An 18,496-nucleotide genomic window follows, 5' to 3' on the forward strand; every position below is an offset into this window, starting at 1 on the left:
ATTCCCCCCCCCCAGCAAGATCCAGTTTGCCTCTCCTGTATCACTTACATTGAGGTGGGACTTTGCCGATGTCTGCATTCAGTGAGTTATTTACCCACTTTGGCTAATATGTAATAAATTTGGTAAATTGTCAACAAACTTTTGCAGTGAGAAATAATGCATGATAATGAAGGTACAGTAACCATTTTGCGTTGAGGTCTGACTTTTATTTAATAGCAATTTATTCAACTCTAGAAAATCCATTTCATATCTTTTTGCTTATCAGTAGTGGAAATATTGCTTTATTACAACTTTTTTAAATGTTACTTTCATTCATTTTGATGACAATGCCCTATGAATGACTGCTATATAAGATTATTACAGTGGTCATAAAACAGTACAATGAAACAAAAGGCATAGAATCACACACATATAGCACTGAAAAATATAACATATAACTATAAAACTTTGCAATATGCATTATTCTGTATTACATTTTCCCTCAGTGGGCCTTAAGATTTTTGTTCTGTATTTTCTAGAATGACATTAATAGTTTGTGATTATGTTTGATTTTACATGCTAGAGCTTAAAAAGATAAAGGTAGAGACTGTATCCTATCATAAGGTAATAAACATCTTCAAGTTACTTCAGTATCTTATGACATCTTACATCAATGGGTTAGATTCTGAAGTGAGGAGAGACTTCACAATCCAAGAAGAACATCGGAATCTGCAGTCAATATCCAAACAATATCCACAGCTCCAAAGATGAGAGTCCATCAACAATCACACAACCTACACCTACAGCTCCAAGGATGAGAGTCCATCAACAATCACACAACCTACACCTACAGCTACAAAGAGAGTCAATCAACAATCACACAACCTACACCTACAGCTCCAAGGATGAGAGTCCATCAACAATCACACAACCTACACCTACAGCTACAAAGAGAGTCAATCAACAATCACACAACCTACACCTACAGCTCCAAAGATGAGAGTCCATCAACAATCACACAACCTACACCCACAGCTCCAAAGATGAGAGTCCATCAACAATCACACAACCTACACATACAGCTACAAAGAGAGTCAATCAACAATCACACAACCTTCACCTACAGCTCCAAAGATGAGAGTCCATCAACAATCACACAACCTACACCTACAGCTCCAAAGATGAGAGTCCATCAACAATCACACAACCTACACCTACAACTACAAAGAGAGTCAATCAACAATCATACAAACTACACCTACAGTTCCAAAGAGAGTCCATCAACAATCATACAAACTACACCCATACTTCCATTGAGCAAAAAATGCCTTGTTTAGTGGAATTATGAAGCAAGGATTCCATCCATCCATCCACCAGCTGCTGGTGGGAGGGCGTTGTGGGGTATTATGCCAAAACGTACTTATATTAGATAACCTTCATTGCCTAGGTCTGTGCATCAAAATGAGAAGTCTTCATCACTACTCAGACACACTTAACTGTTAGTTCAGCTGAATGCTGAAGAATATTCTGAAACACTGATTGAATGAATCAACTGAATAAAGTGTCACATGCATAGCATAGCATTGTATAGCAACACCATATTTGCCTTATTTTCTCCCATGCAAGTAACGTAATGTACAGATGAGACATACACAAAAGCCAGGCATCATTTGTATTTTAACTTTTGTATTATTAACTTCATTTTTTATTTAAAAAATATATTACAACACACCACTTAATAACTACGTGGATAAACAGATGTGACCCAGATTTGAAATCTGTCAGGTTCCAACACATAAGCATAAAAGGAAAGCAGAGGTCCAAAGTTAGACTTTATATGCATGGTTTAGTGGAAACAGCTCCCGGCCAATAGTCTTAAGTTTAGTTCCCAACCAGGAGATATTGAAAAGTTACGTGCAGTATAAGTGCAGTATGGTTAAAGCTCATTCAAAGATCTCAGCACCATGAGAAACAGTGCCTACCTGCTGATTTCTGCTATCTCCAAGGTAGAGTCAGCCCAGAACACTGAAGTAACATCTAGAGAAAGGGAAGAAAGCCCCAAAGTGAGCTCTTGGCATTATGAAGAACTCATACGTGAGGAGCGAGTTGGTCTCTGGGTGGAGACAAGCAGAGGAGATCCATCTTTGTGTGAAAGGATTCAGAGCAAGCAGATAAAGCAGCCTTCATTCACTGGCCTCCAGTCATCATACACGTTTTAAATCCTGAAATATTCATGTCATTTACATCCATGCGACCCAGAGTGGGATAAGCGATTACAAGATGGATGGATGAATGAGATTTCATTCGTATGTAATAAAACCTCAAGCTTCTGCATGGCTTTGCTTCTACTCCAAACTAACATGTTCTGCTGAAAACTCAGCAGCATTTTTCCGATATTTCAGCCTCCCTGCACTCTCTGCAGCTGCATTTAATCCCAAACTCCTGCATTTACACCCTTCATTTTCCAGGTGATTGGCTCGAGGGAGTGATTTTCTGTGCTCGCTATGTTGTTAAATCGGCTTTTTCTGTCTCTTTATTTCTGCTGAAAAAAACTGCAGTAAATTGCTTTTCAACAGTTCACCTGTGAAAATGTAGTATATTACTTTTTTCTTAAACTGACTAATATTTTATTTGCATATCACAGTTCATGTAATGATTTTGAATTTTCACAGTGTATGTAAACAGTGTAATTCGACAAGGTGTAACAGGGTATCTTGGAATGTTTACCATGTGTGATGAATATCATTGCACTTTGACGTGCACAGAAGTAGCAGATAATCCCCCACAAAAAGGCTGGGGGGTGCAGATGAGATCCTGCCGCATTTCAGTTATCGACACACTGCCACCACATCCCCGTGAGAGCATCCGTCATCGACTCGTTTCCAAGAAGGTTAGTGGCATGGAGAAGAGGACTGGGAAAGCCATCAAATCACCAATCCTCACATGCTGTCACTATTGGAAACCAGATTCACAATCTGTATTTATAGTAGAATGAGGATTTGTATACATGTGTAAGTGCACTTATGAATGCAATGCATAGATAGTACAGGGTAAATGCTATATATGACCAACAATGATAACACTTTACTTGATGGGGCATAAATAAAAGTACAAATTATGAAAAAATCATAAACAAATATAATTTCTACTTGAGAAAAGATGTCACAATTCCTTAATGATTAATAAACATGAGATCACTATTTCAGTTGTGTTATGCATTACTTGTTCCTTCAATAGCTCACAAAGGTTTATAGAATTAACAGATATAGTAACAAATACAGCAACTGCTTGAGATAAATGTATCACAGTAATGATGAGTTAACATGAAATCAGTATGTAACTAAGAGTTTGTGGTTAATTAATACATAAGTAATAGTATAATACTATATTATTTGTGTCCCGTTAAGTGTTACCCAAAAAATAAGTATAATTTATTTTTAGCGTATTCATAATTTTGCCAATGTTTTTATTTCAAATGATACATTTTTGTACAGGTGCACGTTTAGCTACTTCAGGACAGAGGGCTCAACAGCATAGCCCATTCCTACTCTTGGGCTAACAGCTTTTCAAACTAAATTAAGCTCACAGCTCATCAGAGTCATATGGCGAGTCAATGAGAGGGAGGATTATCCATCGGAAGGATGAGTCATGAAGGTGAGTCATGTTTGTTTATTTCACCTGGCCCCTTTATTTCACGTGTGATTTATATGCGTGTCCCCCTCCCACAATTATACCAGACCTGAGCAAGTGTAATTCTGTTTGTAGGCCTTGTTGACCATGTCAGCAATCTATTCAGTATAATCCCTCCCAAAAAGGATTTCCAGGAGATGGATAGTGACCTGCCCTTCTCACTGCTGGGTGAAATTTAGCAATGACTTCACATCTGCTGGTCAGAGGAGGCACTGGGCAATCCGGAGGGAGGGGTAAATTCATCAAAACGTGCTCTGGCAGGTTCGGGGGCACTTATTCTACTGGGGGACTAAGTAAATTAGCAAAGCTAAATTGAGTAAATTGACTGTTTGTTTTGAGGGGGATTCTGGGCCGATCAAATTGGAAGAAGACATCAGATCATCCCATATTAGCACTGGGCTGTGACTAGCATGTATCACTGGGGAACAATGATCGTTTAAAAAAATGCTTTTATGTGATACGAAAAAAAACACTCTAGAGAAGATAATGAGGAAAAATAAGGTAGAAAACAAAGTAGAACTCATTTAGAACTTATTTAGACAGCTAAATAAAGACAACCAGAGAACATACAATAACATTTTTTCTGCATTCTTTTGGAAAGGCGGAGAGATAGACGGAGACAGAGAGAGAGAGAGAATCTTGCATATGGATGGAAAGCAGGATGATGTCACGGGGAGACTTGGGGCCTGCACTACGAACCGGGGTTACTGGCTTAACTTGTCAGATTTAAGGTAGTCTGGGCAAAATGTAAGTGAACAAATATGAAGTCCATTTAATCTGTGGTACCTTAAATCCGACAAGTTACCCCGATAAGCCAGTAACCCCGCTTCGTAGTACAGGCCACTGGCACCAAAGGTCAGGTTCAGTAGAAACTTCTTACTCGTCTTGCATAGACGGGGAGAATAGAGGAGCTGGACTGACCAGAATGGGGGGCTGAACAGAGAATCAAACCAACAAGATTGCGAGTTTTGAGACTGGTGACAACCCTGAAGTGTAAACAAAGCAGAACATAACAGCGATGCATGCAAATTACTGAGAAAAGTAAACACAGAGAAGCCCGGTCATGTGACTCGTCTGGTAGAGATGGAAGAAGACCACACCCCCTCCCCCACTCTCAGACAGGGATGTGAGAAGCACCATTCTGCAGCCTGGCCGTCTGAACAGCTTGGCAATACTCCTGAGATCAATTAGAGGATACAGTGTTCTGCTTCCTTTTGGATCTGAATTCCTATTTTAGTATTTTTTTTCTCCTTCGAGCTTAGTAGTTACTATATTTGGCAGAATCTGTAAAATATAAATAAATGCAACATAAAACCATGACCAATATTTCACACAGTTGCAATTTATCTACCACAAATAAACAAATCCACACGGTACGTTATATAATAAGCAATACCTAGTACCAGATAGAAATTTAATTAGTGGCAACTATGTAGTACCAGGTACAAATCAATTTATTAGGTACATGTAGGTAGTACCATGTAGGACCCACTTTATTAGGTACATGTAGGTAGTCCGATGTAGGACCAACTTTATTAGGTATATCTATGTAGTCCCATGTAGGACCCACTTTATTAGGTACATGTAGGTAGTCCCATGTAGGACTAACTTTTGCCTCTAGCTACAAAGGTAAATGAATTGTGTGTGCAGAGAAGCCATTCTGCACACACATCATACTGAGCTGTTATTTTTGCATTTCTGACTTTACACTTACAGTAGCTTTATCTGACCAATCTCCTCTGACCTCTGCCATTAACAATGTATCTTTGGCCACCTCCCCTGACTTGGTGGCTCTTGGTCATCATTCTCTTTACACAATATAAACTGTACTGCATGTAATTCCCAGGAAGGTGGCTTTTCCTGAGATGCTGGAACAACAGCGTCTGGCACTGACAGTCACACCATGTTCAAAATCGCTTAGACCAGGCATCCTTCTGACCCTGCAGGTTGTAGGTATTTACCTGCAGTGACACGATCATCTTAATGCCTTTGTAGAAGTGACATAAACTGAAGCCACGAAGTGAGTTCGACATTATAGCAAATAACAGAGAAATTACGAAATGGAGAGAGGTCCATTTTAGAACAGATAGCTGTGGGAGAAAGAGAGGCAGGAGCTACGTGGGTTTGACATTCTGCTCGCACAACTGATTTCTCCGAGACCTTTTGGAAACCGTAGATTACAATTAATTCCACAGGAGACAGCATGGTCAGCCAGTCCCTGGAGCAAATGGGTTTAAAGGCCTTTCTCAAAGGTCCAATGGCAGGATCATGCTGCTGACCCCGGGATTTAAACCTGTAACCTTATGAGTCCCAAACTACAGAGGTACACCCCCCTAACAAATCAATATTTTTTGTTTAATACTTTTTTGGTCAGTGCATAATTCTATATATGTTATTTTATAGTTTTGATGTCTATATAATTATTCTAAAATGTAAAGAATACTATAAATAAACATTTCTGTGGGTAGGTATGTCCAAATTTTTGATTACTACTGTAGATTTGGGGGGGGGGGGTAACCTTATCCCTGAAAACCCAGACCACATGGAAAGAGTACTCCCTTAATGGCAAATACAGAGATATGTAAAAAATCAAACCTCTGGAAAATTCTATTCTATTCTATTCTATTCTATTCTATTCTAGGGTTACCGCCAAGGGCATCTTTCATCTCTTTGGTCCAAGCATTCAGAATTAGCTTTGCTCAGAAGAATCACAGAACTTTATCTGTGAAACAAAAATCTGTCATGCCGTCAGTTTACAGAAGAAAATATTTACAGTTGGGTTCCAAAACACTGTCAATTTCTCTGTTAAATGATTTGGACTGATTCCAAGAATTCACAAATGACATAACGCTATACAGGACACCCACTGACCTCTTCAAGACATACAGCAGGATCCAGGACATTTCAACTGGCATGATAAATCTCAGTGTGAGTGAATGAGTAGGGCATATTGTCAAATGGAAGGCTGTGTCACTCTCATGTCAAAGCAATGGGTTGCTATGGGAACTGACACATTTTACTGATGGGGGTGCAAGTGGGAGAAGGAGGTCAGATGCCACGAACACAGGGCAGGTGACATGGAAAAAATCTGAAATATGTTTCATACATAACAAACATATGGTGCTTGAATTCTTAGCTGAATCAATCATGGCCAGGAAAACTGTAATATTGATCAGCTATTTGCACTACTTATTGTGTATGGTGGAGCAACTGATGATGTTTGGGAAGTGGTCAAGAAGGTTTATTAGGCAACCCTCCCAGATTAAAAGGTAGGGTGATTTTTACTTTGCTGCTGATGCAGTTATATAGGAAAGGAACTAAAATTTAGTGATGCTTTTTATGCTTGGAGAGATCATGCCAGTCAGCCAGCTGAGTTGGTAGATGGAACATTACACAGTGATTGCTGAGGAATTTGAACTATTGCTGGTGGGGTTAGACCGAAAGGTCAGGGTCATAAATGCCATTCAGATGTCCCTCACTGTACCTCCTATATTCAATCCCATCACAGAATTTGCAGCACCTAGGGGTTAAAGATCTTCAAACCAGGTTATTTATATTTCCTTATTTATGTGACAAATATTTGCTTCGAGCAAAAGTTCATCCTCTCAAAAAAGGAATTCATGAGGTCATACATAAACACCGATAGATTCCATTCACTATGTTCAGGCACAAGCAGGATGACATACAGCCACAGTTCACTGTGGAAATTGGCGCAGGTGAAGTAACATCAGGGCTTAGAGACATTCCTGTGTTGTGGTTGATGAGACACCGATACTCAGAAATCGCTGAGAACATTTCCCCTAACACCACCATTGTCTCTCTGCCCTCCCTTCCCACCTCATGTCCAAATAACTTCACTGCATATGTGTCACGAATACACTCAGACCCACTGATGTATAGATCACGGAGCCTTTATTAGCCCGGCAGAGAGAAACCAGTAGCAGGGATCAGGCAGGGACGTAGTCGTGCAGGCAGGCTCGAAAGGCGGGAGATCAAGAAGAAACGGCAGGCACTGGGTCAGGATCCGGGTCCGTGTTTGGGGTCGCTGGCGAGAGGGTCGATTACCGGGGAATCCGTCCGGACACACAGACAGGGCACATGGGGAACTCACAGGGAGGAAGAGCGAGGGGAGCAAGGGAAGGAGGGAGGTAGAGACAGGCTGGTGGGAGAGTCGGGCAGAGTCCAACGGGGGGGCAAGTCTGAGATGAGACCATTTTAAAATTGAGCAGCATGCAGAAGTCTTACCCTTGGTCCGTAACCTTAGACCTGCAGCCAGTCAGTCAGACATACTCAAACACTCCCCCTTCAACACAATGGAGGGGCTCCTCACTGAGCTGAGGGCTTTACCTTCGTCACCTCTACAGGCACACGCATCATCGTCTGGAACCTGCACAGCTGACCCATACATTTTTGGAAACCTCAGCCTTTACATGTGTGTGTGGGTCTTAAGTATATTTTGGTCCCGTCAGAGTGGCGAATGGAGAGATGGAGTTCGATCTCAGCACTGACAGGTATGACATCTTCACTGCCTCATTTAATAATTATTAATTTCATTGTAGCATGACTACATCCTCCTGAACTCATTTAAAATTGGTTCTAGAACCAAAGAATATGCATACAAGAATTCAAAGTAGCTACACGTAAAGTGTACACACACCTTATGTAACATTATGTGTATCTATTATGACTGGGACTCTCCTCACTATAACAATGATATTTAAGAATTTTATGCCTTAGATGTGCATGATAGGGTCTCATTATGATGGGATCACATGATTTTAACAACTAGCTGTACCTAATAAAGTGGGTCCAGCACAGCATCATTCATGTTTTTATTATTATGCTGCAATAACTTCATTTAAGCTTCCTAATCTTTAATGTGTTTAGTCAGAAGTTGGTGTGTGACTCAGCGGGTCAGACTCTGGTGTCTGAAGAACTGCTGGTTTGATTCCACTCCCAGCAGATCAATGATCCGCCTCGGAGAATTACTGAACATAGTCAGTTGCTAAGCAGACTTTTAATACACTTAAGAAAACTCATATCAAAGATGTGAATTTTGCACATGCACAATAACTCCCTGTCACATTTAAATGCGCTATGTTCTTAGCATTTAAGTATGTTAAAAGTTTTTTCAACTGATAGAGGCTTGGGTGGTATTAAATATACAGCAATGGTATTTTGGGTAAATAATTTTTTGGAAATTTATCAGCGAAATTTATCGTGGGGATCCACTAGTCAGCAAATTTGATTTCCAAGATTTCGATATAGTGTTTCTTCCACAAATACAATAAAAATACAGCATAGCACAATATAACGTCTGGACTGTACAACAGTATGAAAAATTTGATGCCACCTAAGCTTAAACTGACCAATGTCTGCAATGTGTAAAAATAAGAATTTCGGACACATGGATTAATAAAATACAATAATGATTATTATTATTAGAAGTTGGCTAGCTAGCTGGACAGCTCTCACTATATTACAATGTAAAACAAAATTTTGGCTGGATGCTTGGCAAGTCATTGCCGCTGGTCAAACTGAGTTTGCTAGCATTAGTATCGGTACCTGTCTTTATGTTTCCTTTCCAAACGTCGATAGGAATTGGAATTGGTGCCAGCGACCTCAGTTATCAATGCTTTGCAATATTTGCATTCCATAGTACGGTTCTTTTTACGAGATGTCTTGCACAGAAAATCCTTATGGTTTATGTACACAAACAGGATAATTGTTGACTTGGCAGACATGATGATGGGTATGAGTGGGTTCGTGCACAATGTTTGGAAAACAATTAACCAAATGTAAGAAATCTGCATCTAGCGTATAGGTAACAATGTATTGCCGAATGAGGCTCTACCCATATGCATTGGAGTCAGGAAGATTGTTCGAGTCACGAGTGTTCGAGTTCAAGTCAAGACTGGTAAAAATTCACACAATGACAAGTTCATGACAAGACCGAGTTCATTCATCCAAGATCAATAACCACCTATTCGGTACAGGGTCAGCCTGGAACCTATCCCAGGAAGCACTGGGATCTGTCACATGGTCACATAGTGTATGCAGTGATACACTACTGGCAAGAAAACCTGTGTACACATGGGATAAACATGCAAACGGCAGAAATACACACACACACAAATCAGGGGTGGAAATCAAACCCAGGGAAATGTCTAAATTCCATATTCCAAACAAATACTTCTTCCATTTAGGTTGCAACTATCTCTCTCACATGACCATTGGAGACTTCTGTAATTAATCAGCATGATTCCCACATTTTCGCACTGAAAGAAATCACTGCACCGCTGGATAAACTGTCTACTGTGTGTCAGCGTGTGGCAACAGCAGCTGCTCCTACACCGTGACGTTGGCACTTTGCTCATGTGGAACAAGTTTAAATGTTACTTCTTTATTCTGCTCACATGCTCAAAATCTCACCTCCTTAAAAAGTGTGTGTGTTTCCTTCAGGGATTCTCCTACAATTCCCTGCTATGATGTAAATGCAGCTTATTATCCCTCCCCTACTGTGTATACGATTCTCCATTCCCTGGGCACCCAGAATGCTGTTCTCACACCTTGGCCCTGTAGTAAACTCATTCTGTAGATAACAGCAATGTGGCTAATGTTGTTTCAGTCCTGTACATTGTTATCTGTTCTTATTCTTTACCACAATGTACCACAGTGGCGGTGTAGCTCTAGATAAGAGCATTAGCTAAATTAATAAAATTAAAATTACAAGACAGATGTGCCGCAAAGCAAATAATTATTTCACTTGCATATGATCACACTATATATGATGCAAACCTCAATCTGTCTTCTTCTCTGCTGTAAGGCAGGAAGAGTTTAATCAAAAAAGGGGTTTTATAAATTGCTATTTGCTATACAATATATTTTTTATTGCGAACCGCAAATAATAATGTGTCAAATGTAAAGTGACTCTGAAGCTCAGTGGTTGTTGAATTGGTTCCTGTCTCAGCCATATGTCGGTGTGTAGTGTCCTTCCATGCAGTTTAAGGGGGTTCAGGGTCTTTAGACTCCCGTAGTGGGGGCCTTCATTAACCTTGCGCCCCTGTGCTTTCCAGGACAGGATCCAGCTTCATCAAGACCCCGAGCTGGAAAGCCAGTTAGGGATAATGTGTGATTTATGACTATTTTCACTAAGAGGTATTAGAAATGAATAGAGGGATCTGTAAATGCAATAGCAATTATTTACTATTGACACTCACTCTTCGATTCCATCTAAGTGTAGCTAAAACATAATTACAATTTTTTACAATGTGTCCATATGGAAATATATCCAGAGACAGTAGTTAGTCTTTGACTATTGTGTTTCCAGCAGAAGCGGATATCTAGACGAAGCTGCTTAAGATTATTGTGTGAAGCGAGACTGTTTGGAAAAAAATTGCTCTGGCTACTGGCAAATCCCTAATTTTTCAATCCATCTAAGGCAAGTTATTTTCTGTATATATTGTCTGTTATCAGAAATGAGTAGATTTGATGAATGGACATAGTACATTTCAGACAGCATTAGATTTTGCCCAGAGTCTCACTTTCGAATGCGTAGCCTGTTTGCACAGATCTGCCTGCTCTAGAGTCCCAAAGGTCTCTCCAGTTTCAGACACATGAAATAACTGGTTCTCCGCGCTTGAACTTCCTTGGCTACGTAGTTAAGCTCCCAGAGATCAGAAAGTGTCAGAAGACAGAGAGGGACGGTGCCACACAGTGTGTGTCACCCAGTGACACAGCTTTCAATTAGACCAGCTTAGCAAAGACGGCACTGTCAAATGTGTTACATGAAAGAGCACGGAAAGGGGACCTTCACAAAGAGTGACAATTCTGACATTAGGCCAGATGAGCTGTAATCCAAGCACTTATCTGAACAATGCTTTCCTAATGCATTCTTTATTAATACAAACGTACCACTTTTTAAAAAAAAAATCTTAATCTTAGTAAGGCAGTTCAACACTTAGTTATGCAATTACAAAAGACATAATATCGCTAAAGAGACTCTTACTAATCAAAAAGAAACATTAATAATCCAACATCCTTAATTAAAAGTTATTGCATGTTTAAGTCCATTAAGTTAAATTCATTAAAAGATTGATTACGGTAATGATGGTCGATGATGGTTTATAATTATCATTATTACCCAGTAACACTAGCTGATGTATGAACCAATTTGTCAACCAGGCTAACCTTATCACTGTTATCATTGAGAGGCAGAAGTGGACTCGGTTATAAACTTAAACAAATAATCTCCTCTCCTGCACGAAGGAAAAGAAAAACAAGTTAAACTGCAAATTGTGATGTCAGAGTACACATCCTTCACCCAGTGAACATAACTGAAAAGCAGAGCAGCATTACATGCTGTTATATATGTGTCAAAACATGGATGTTCTTGTCAGAGAACATGTGCTCTCCTCACTCTGCTAATTTAAAAGTCAGTTTTCAAACCATTAAAGCTACACAGTAAAGTTTGACAAGTTGATTTACCTTGATTACTCAACTAAATAGAAACAGCTTCTTGCAAATAACGTATGTTGAGAGTTTGTGGTGAATCAGGTTGTGCACATCTCACATCTCCCATCAAAGACAAGGAGCACAGCAAGTTAGCTGGGTGTGCAGTGACCTAGCAGAAGAGCTGCTTCTCCCACGTGCATGTAATGGTGAAGTTAACAGAAGGCTGCAGTGACGCTGCCCGCTTAAGCCGTCCCGATTAACGGAGGAATGAGCGATTAAGGCACCAGGCACCAAGAAGGACGCTTTAACTCGAGTTGTAGGGATCTTCTCCCACTTAATGAATTTTAATGAATAATCTTTACTGATATTTCTGCTTCAAACGATTTTTGTTGCATTTTATACATAAATTATGTACTTTGATGACTAAATTCACTGTGTATGAAACATAATTAGAAATATAAGTGAAACTGCTAAGATATATACGCTTTGTTCTTATGGTTGTCTGCTTAGATTAAATACATTGCTGATGTAGTAAAATATTTATTGTGCAACTTAAAGCTGTCAGATTAATACATTATTCATGTAAATGTGCTAGTTGGTAGGCATATGATTCTATAAAATAACACCTTTTAAAGTAATAACCTGATATTTTATGGAAGTTTGTTTCATAAAATTTAAAATGTTTATAAACCTAACCCATACACACACACACACACACACACACACACACACACAAACATGCAGATACGCACACCAGGAGAGTCACTAGAGACTAGTGCTAAGCCTTGTTAGGGGGGTGCTAAGCCTTGTTAGGGGGGGTCTTATTCAAACTAGTTAGTGTACATTTATTTATTTATTTATTTTTTTTGGGGGGGGGACTAATTAAAATTCTAGGGGGGTCTAATGAGACCCCTGAATCACACTATTATTCAGTCTTTAAAACTGGTGTACAGTTGCACATCTTGTTTGGTTTTATTAAGATCTTTGATTGTAGTTGTGACCTTTTACACAGTCACATCTGATCTTAGAAGAAAATTACAATGGGGACTGTGAGCGCCTGTGTGTCCATTTGAAATCGCATGGTAGTTAGTTATACCACTGGTATGCATGCAATGAGTACAATGTATTAATCACAACTTGTGATTAATACATTGTACACATTGCATACATACCCGCAGATTATGGTGAACAACAAAAATTAAAAAAACAAAACTTTTTTTGACATCATTTATAATGTTACATTTAACCCAGGGCTATGTTACAATTATCACTGACTATGGGGTAAATTGTAACATTTCACTCCACGTGTTTGAGGCTAACCTTTCATTGTCTGATTGTGATACAGAGATGAAACCTGTGGAGTTTAATAGAAGACACACGCAGGTAATTTGATTGCGATTCCATAAAAGAGGTCCGAGGTACAGTCAAAAATGTAAAAAAAAACATTACAACCATGCCCGGTCTCCCCTACTTACACAAACCTAGATGGCATGGCATACTACACACCTAGGCTATATGGTACAGCCTAAATAACTATAAGATGAACTGTAGTAAATGCATAAACCAGCACTGCATACTGTAGTTATCATTATTGAATATTATGTACTGCACATAACTGTGTCATACTTCTATACAACTGCCGGTTTTTCATGAAGGTAGCCTGAGCTACATTAAAGTAGACAAAGATATAGCCCATTTAGCCCAGGCTACCTTAAATCCAACAAGTTATCCGGCTAAGCAAGACATCCTGCTTCGTGAAATACCCCCCTGGCCCCTCGGCAGAAACACGTGACTAATGCCTTGTGCTATGACGTTAGGACAGCTAGGCTAGCTCCATTTTGACCTTATGGGACCACCGTCATTGACTGAAATGTCCTTATGTGGCCCATGACTATATATGTATAATTGATATACAGATGCTAAGCGCTATTTTCTGAGACTAATGTAGGTCTTTCTTAAAACGCAAAGTGGCGTAAAGCAAACACTCCTAAAGTGAGACATGCCTGTCTCTGCAAAAGAGGGGCCTGACAGAAAAAGTTTGGGAAACATCATGTTAGGTAATGCTTAAGGTACCAAACGTTATATTCCCATTAATTCCCTTATAAAGAGAGTGTAAGAACAATCCTTTGTCCTCCCTTTAATCTCCTGTATCTTACACTAACTCATATACTTCTGCAAAGTAAATAATACTCATTTAGCAAAAAAAAAGCTACCTTCTTATGACTCAAACTCGGCAAATAACCCCTGAACAACCTGTGTACTCCCACTCAGTGCATAAAAGCATCGTGCTAAAGTCTCCTATTACGTTTTTGAACTCTGGGGTTTTTGATTTGGCTTGGCTCAGCCATTTCCACATTGATTTAGAAGTACAGAAATCCACATTGGATAAATGAAATGATTTTTTCCCTGACTTAGAATCCCTCTTTTCAAATTACAGCCTTTGTTTCTAAATTACAACCCTTCTTTCAAGCCTATACTCATTGTTTTCCCAAATGGTTTTTAAAATTCATTTAAATGCTTGCTTCAAAGTGATAATCTTCAATGGTTTCCTTTCAGATCAGAATTACATTTTTCCCCAAATTAAATTCAGTGTTTCCACATTAACAACTCCTACACTACACTACCTGGGTTTGTAATGCCCTGACATGATGCTTTTTTAAAGGTGTTAAAAGTTACACTTTACACGTAAAGTTACAAATTACCAAAAAGTACATTATACCCATATTCAGACAATTTCCAAGTAGGCTAAATGTTGGTAGAAATTTATTAACTCCTAAGTGAATATTTGACTGAATCCCCAGCCATCACATTTCCATTGGCATACAGGATCCGTTGACGGGTTTTAGTAAAACAGAAGAGACGCTTATTTACTGTTGACACAGTGTACATCCAGGAATTAGCATTCGCATGCGTAAATTTGGATTATGAATCCATTACTTTCGGCTGTTCTATAGTACCTTTTTTAAGTAGGAGGTTGGAAATGTTCTTGTTCCGAGTTTCAGCAATGCGCCGGTACATCGTGACGTGCGATACTACTAAAAAATTATAATATGTAGAATACTACTTACGCTTTTTCCTCCAGATAATCCAAGCGCAGAACACCGGTATAGCCGTGCATTTCGACCAATCAGATGATTGTGACGCAACCAGCTCGGTTTGGTTACAATTTCGGCCCCGCGGTTCGCATGCTTTGTCATAGAAACCCGTCAGTTCGCGGTAAGGGTCGGGTTCGGTTCGCTTCCTGGTGGAAGTGGAAAAGCGTCATAAGAGTCACCTGTCAGACAGCCACCATCTTTGCGCTATAAAACATATTTCTAGATCGAGATCATTCCTTATCTACTTTGTGTGTGGAATCAGTGCTTGAAGTGGGAAAAAATAAGTGCAGGAACTCTAATTTTCTCGGGCCACTGTCGCTGCGTCGGATCAGTTTCAGTAAGTACCGGAACGCAGAAAAAAGTGGCGGAACCCAAAAGACGAAAATACAGAAGTTCCGGAACTGCGTTCCGGCCCACTTCAAGCACTGTGTGGAATAAAAATAAAGCATCAAAAGGAAATGTTTAATTTTTACTTTTAAAGCAGAGTGACTCAAGCAAATCGGGTCCTAAATTAATTTAAAGGCAAACGACTATAATCGGCAACATGTACAACAGCTGCGGAACAGAGGTGAACAGAGATCGCAAACCCAGGAACGAGACACCAGCAATCAGAGCTGCTAATAAGCCGTTCACCAAACAGTTAATCGGGTAATATTCATCCCAGAAGACGAGGCTGAACCGAGCGCTAACCTCGTATTCACAGAAATTAGACGCGACAACATCCCGCTATGACAGCAGTGGATCTAAGTTAGCTAAAGCTTTTAGAAATGCCACCATTATGAGACAAGCACTGGGGATTTTTAATGTCTTATAAGAAGATTAAATAAGTAAGGGAGATAAATTATTTCCGGTTCGAGGCTTGGTCACATGGTCATGCCTAACGCTGCTCCTTTGAAAACTGTGAAGGTCCATCTCAGAGTATAAATATAGTAACCATGTCCCTGCACATTAACTGGCTTAAATGGGTCAGTGTTTGGGTGGCAGGAATAAGATGAACTCATTGGGTGTACAACATGGTGGGTACTTAGGGAATGAAATGCACTGACAACTAGGCTTGTCACTGCAGTGCTTTCATCACAATACGTTATGACTGCAGACATTGAGAGTGACAGCAGTGGTGAAGGCATCTTCTGAGATCTTGTAAAAATCTGTGATTGCTGAGAGTACCACAGCTAGGAGAATGTGATGTGCCAAGACAAGGGGCAGATCTGTGCACTGTTGCCAATTCATCCTCAGTTCATCTTGGAGATACAACAAGCTGATGACAGATATTTTTTCATCTACAGAAATCAGTATAGGAATAGCCAGCTAGTATGATAGCATTGGATGTAAGTCAGTTACAGCTTTTGGAAATGCCAGCATTGCAGAGAGAAAGGCCCTGGGGATTTTTAATGTCTTATAACAAGATTTAAGGTTGTTAGTTACACACAAGTATAAGCAAGTTAGAGAGACCTGAAAAAGAAAGCATAGCCTCTTTCAGTTCAATAGGTTCATATATCAGAGTATACCAAAAACCACCAGGTCCTAGAATTAGGTAAATATGTCCTCAGGTGACAGGATAGGAGATTCCAGTATGTCATAATTTATTTGATGGTATATAAGTAATCCTGCAGAAGCCATGTGTGGAAAAGTAAGTACATCTGGAAGCAAGTAGAACCTTTCACAGGTATCAGTGTATAGTGTTACACTATAACCAAACTGTATTGTCTTTTTGCCTTTGTATCTCAGTGAAATGCCACATTTATTCACTCGATACTTTTCACAGCTCTTTACTTTTATTTGTTTATTTATAACCATTACTTGAAGACAATAACAATGTGTCCCATTCCACACAAACCTCTCTAATAAAGAGCAAAATGAACAATACCAAGCATTACAAAATCGATCCTAAGGAAAAAAAAAAGTACCGAAACTGAAGGACGTCAGTTTAAAATAGTTCAAATAAATTATTCTCCATAGACAACTATGAGACATATCCAAAAAATATATATGTACACACTCTGTTGTACTGTACAAAATACCGTCCATATTGAGGTGAACAGAACAGGGTTGAGGAGCAATTGCACTTTTTTAAGGGATGTCACAGTAATGCTGAATTTGCTTCGTTGATGTCAAAAAAAAGAAGTCAATCTTTTCGCTGTGATTGATACATGAGAGGGAAGCTGGGAACAGCAGGGACTTCTGGGAATCATACAACTTTTTAAATATATACCACAACAAATAATTACATGGAAAAGCAAGGATAGCTAAAATAAAATAACCATGCACTTGTAATTGTGGATGTAGAAACCAGTCATCCCGTGTGTATCTGTGTGTGTAGTGGGGGCTGAAGTTATCCTGTGCTTCCAGGTGAAAGATCTCTATACTGAAGCTTGAGTCGTGTCTTATTATACGAGGATCCTACAGTGCGAGTTTGGCCATTTTGCTGGCTGCTCTTTCATCGTCCTCCTTTCTCAGACTCTTTCCTTATCTGTGAGTCTGGCAGCAGCTGTACACATCGTCCAGCATCTTGCAGCTTCAGTAAGTCTCATGGAAATTGGTGATTAAGTCCCGCCTATAGTGCATCCGTCTATTCGTCTTCCTCTGGTTCCTCTGGTACTAGCAAGACCTCCTCTTTGAGGCACTCTCTGAAGAATGACACGAGAGACACATAGAGATGCTGTGTGCTCCTCTGGGACAGGGTGTGGCCCTCATCCGGGTAGATCTGCCAGGCAGGAATGGGGACAGGGTCATGTGTCACAGAGTATGACCACTCGAGTCAATGAGTTGATCATGTGAAGGAAAAACTTTGTCACCTTCAAGAGGAAATGAGGTTAAACAGAAACAGTGCTAGGAACAACGGATCAATCAACATACCTGGACTGTGTAGTTTGCTCCAACTTTAATCAGGTTTTTAATCAGCTCTGCTGTGTGCTGAAAATGAATGCTGGCTGGAAAAAAAAGTAGTTGTGGACGATAATGAAATAATTCAGCCATGTAATTAAATACTCAACCATGAATACCCCAAAATCTAATTGTCTTCTCACTGTCCCGTAATCATTTTGTATTTATCACTTTTTTCGGTAACTGCTATTTTCATGATTTAAAAGTAATTTAACATGGAATCATGCCCACGCACATTCACCGTGTACTTCGCCGCCTCTGACGTCTTTGCTTACCATCAGCGGTTCCATGGACCAGCATTAAGTTCTTTTCTCGCAGTCCTTGGATGTTCTGCAGCACACTAGAGAACTGGAAGGTAGCATTAGTTAAACATCAGTGTGTTCATGGCCGTCTTT

General features: G+C 39.7%; 1 protein-coding gene across 3 annotated transcripts in view; it reads right to left on the minus strand.

The window, feature by feature from the left end:
• Positions 1-16,971: 16,971 nt before the first annotated feature.
• Positions 16,972-18,496, minus strand: part of LOC111857196 (inactive dipeptidyl peptidase 10) — a 125,994-nt gene continuing 124,469 nt past the window's right edge. For all 3 annotated transcript variants that reach the window (XM_023837802.2, XM_023837803.2, XM_072700337.1), the window contains exons 24-26: positions 18,377-18,449; positions 18,075-18,148; positions 16,972-17,922 (exon numbers count right to left, since the gene is read on the minus strand). In XM_023837802.2, coding sequence (XP_023693570.1) covers positions 17,788-17,922; positions 18,075-18,148; positions 18,377-18,449 — 282 coding nt within the window. In that variant the 3' untranslated portion in view covers positions 16,972-17,787. The remainder of the gene's footprint in view (positions 17,923-18,074; positions 18,149-18,376; positions 18,450-18,496) is intronic.

The sequence above is a fragment of the Paramormyrops kingsleyae genome, chromosome 16 (genome assembly GCF_048594095.1).
Source record: "Paramormyrops kingsleyae isolate MSU_618 chromosome 16, PKINGS_0.4, whole genome shotgun sequence".
Taxonomy (NCBI): domain Eukaryota; kingdom Metazoa; phylum Chordata; class Actinopteri; order Osteoglossiformes; family Mormyridae; genus Paramormyrops; species Paramormyrops kingsleyae.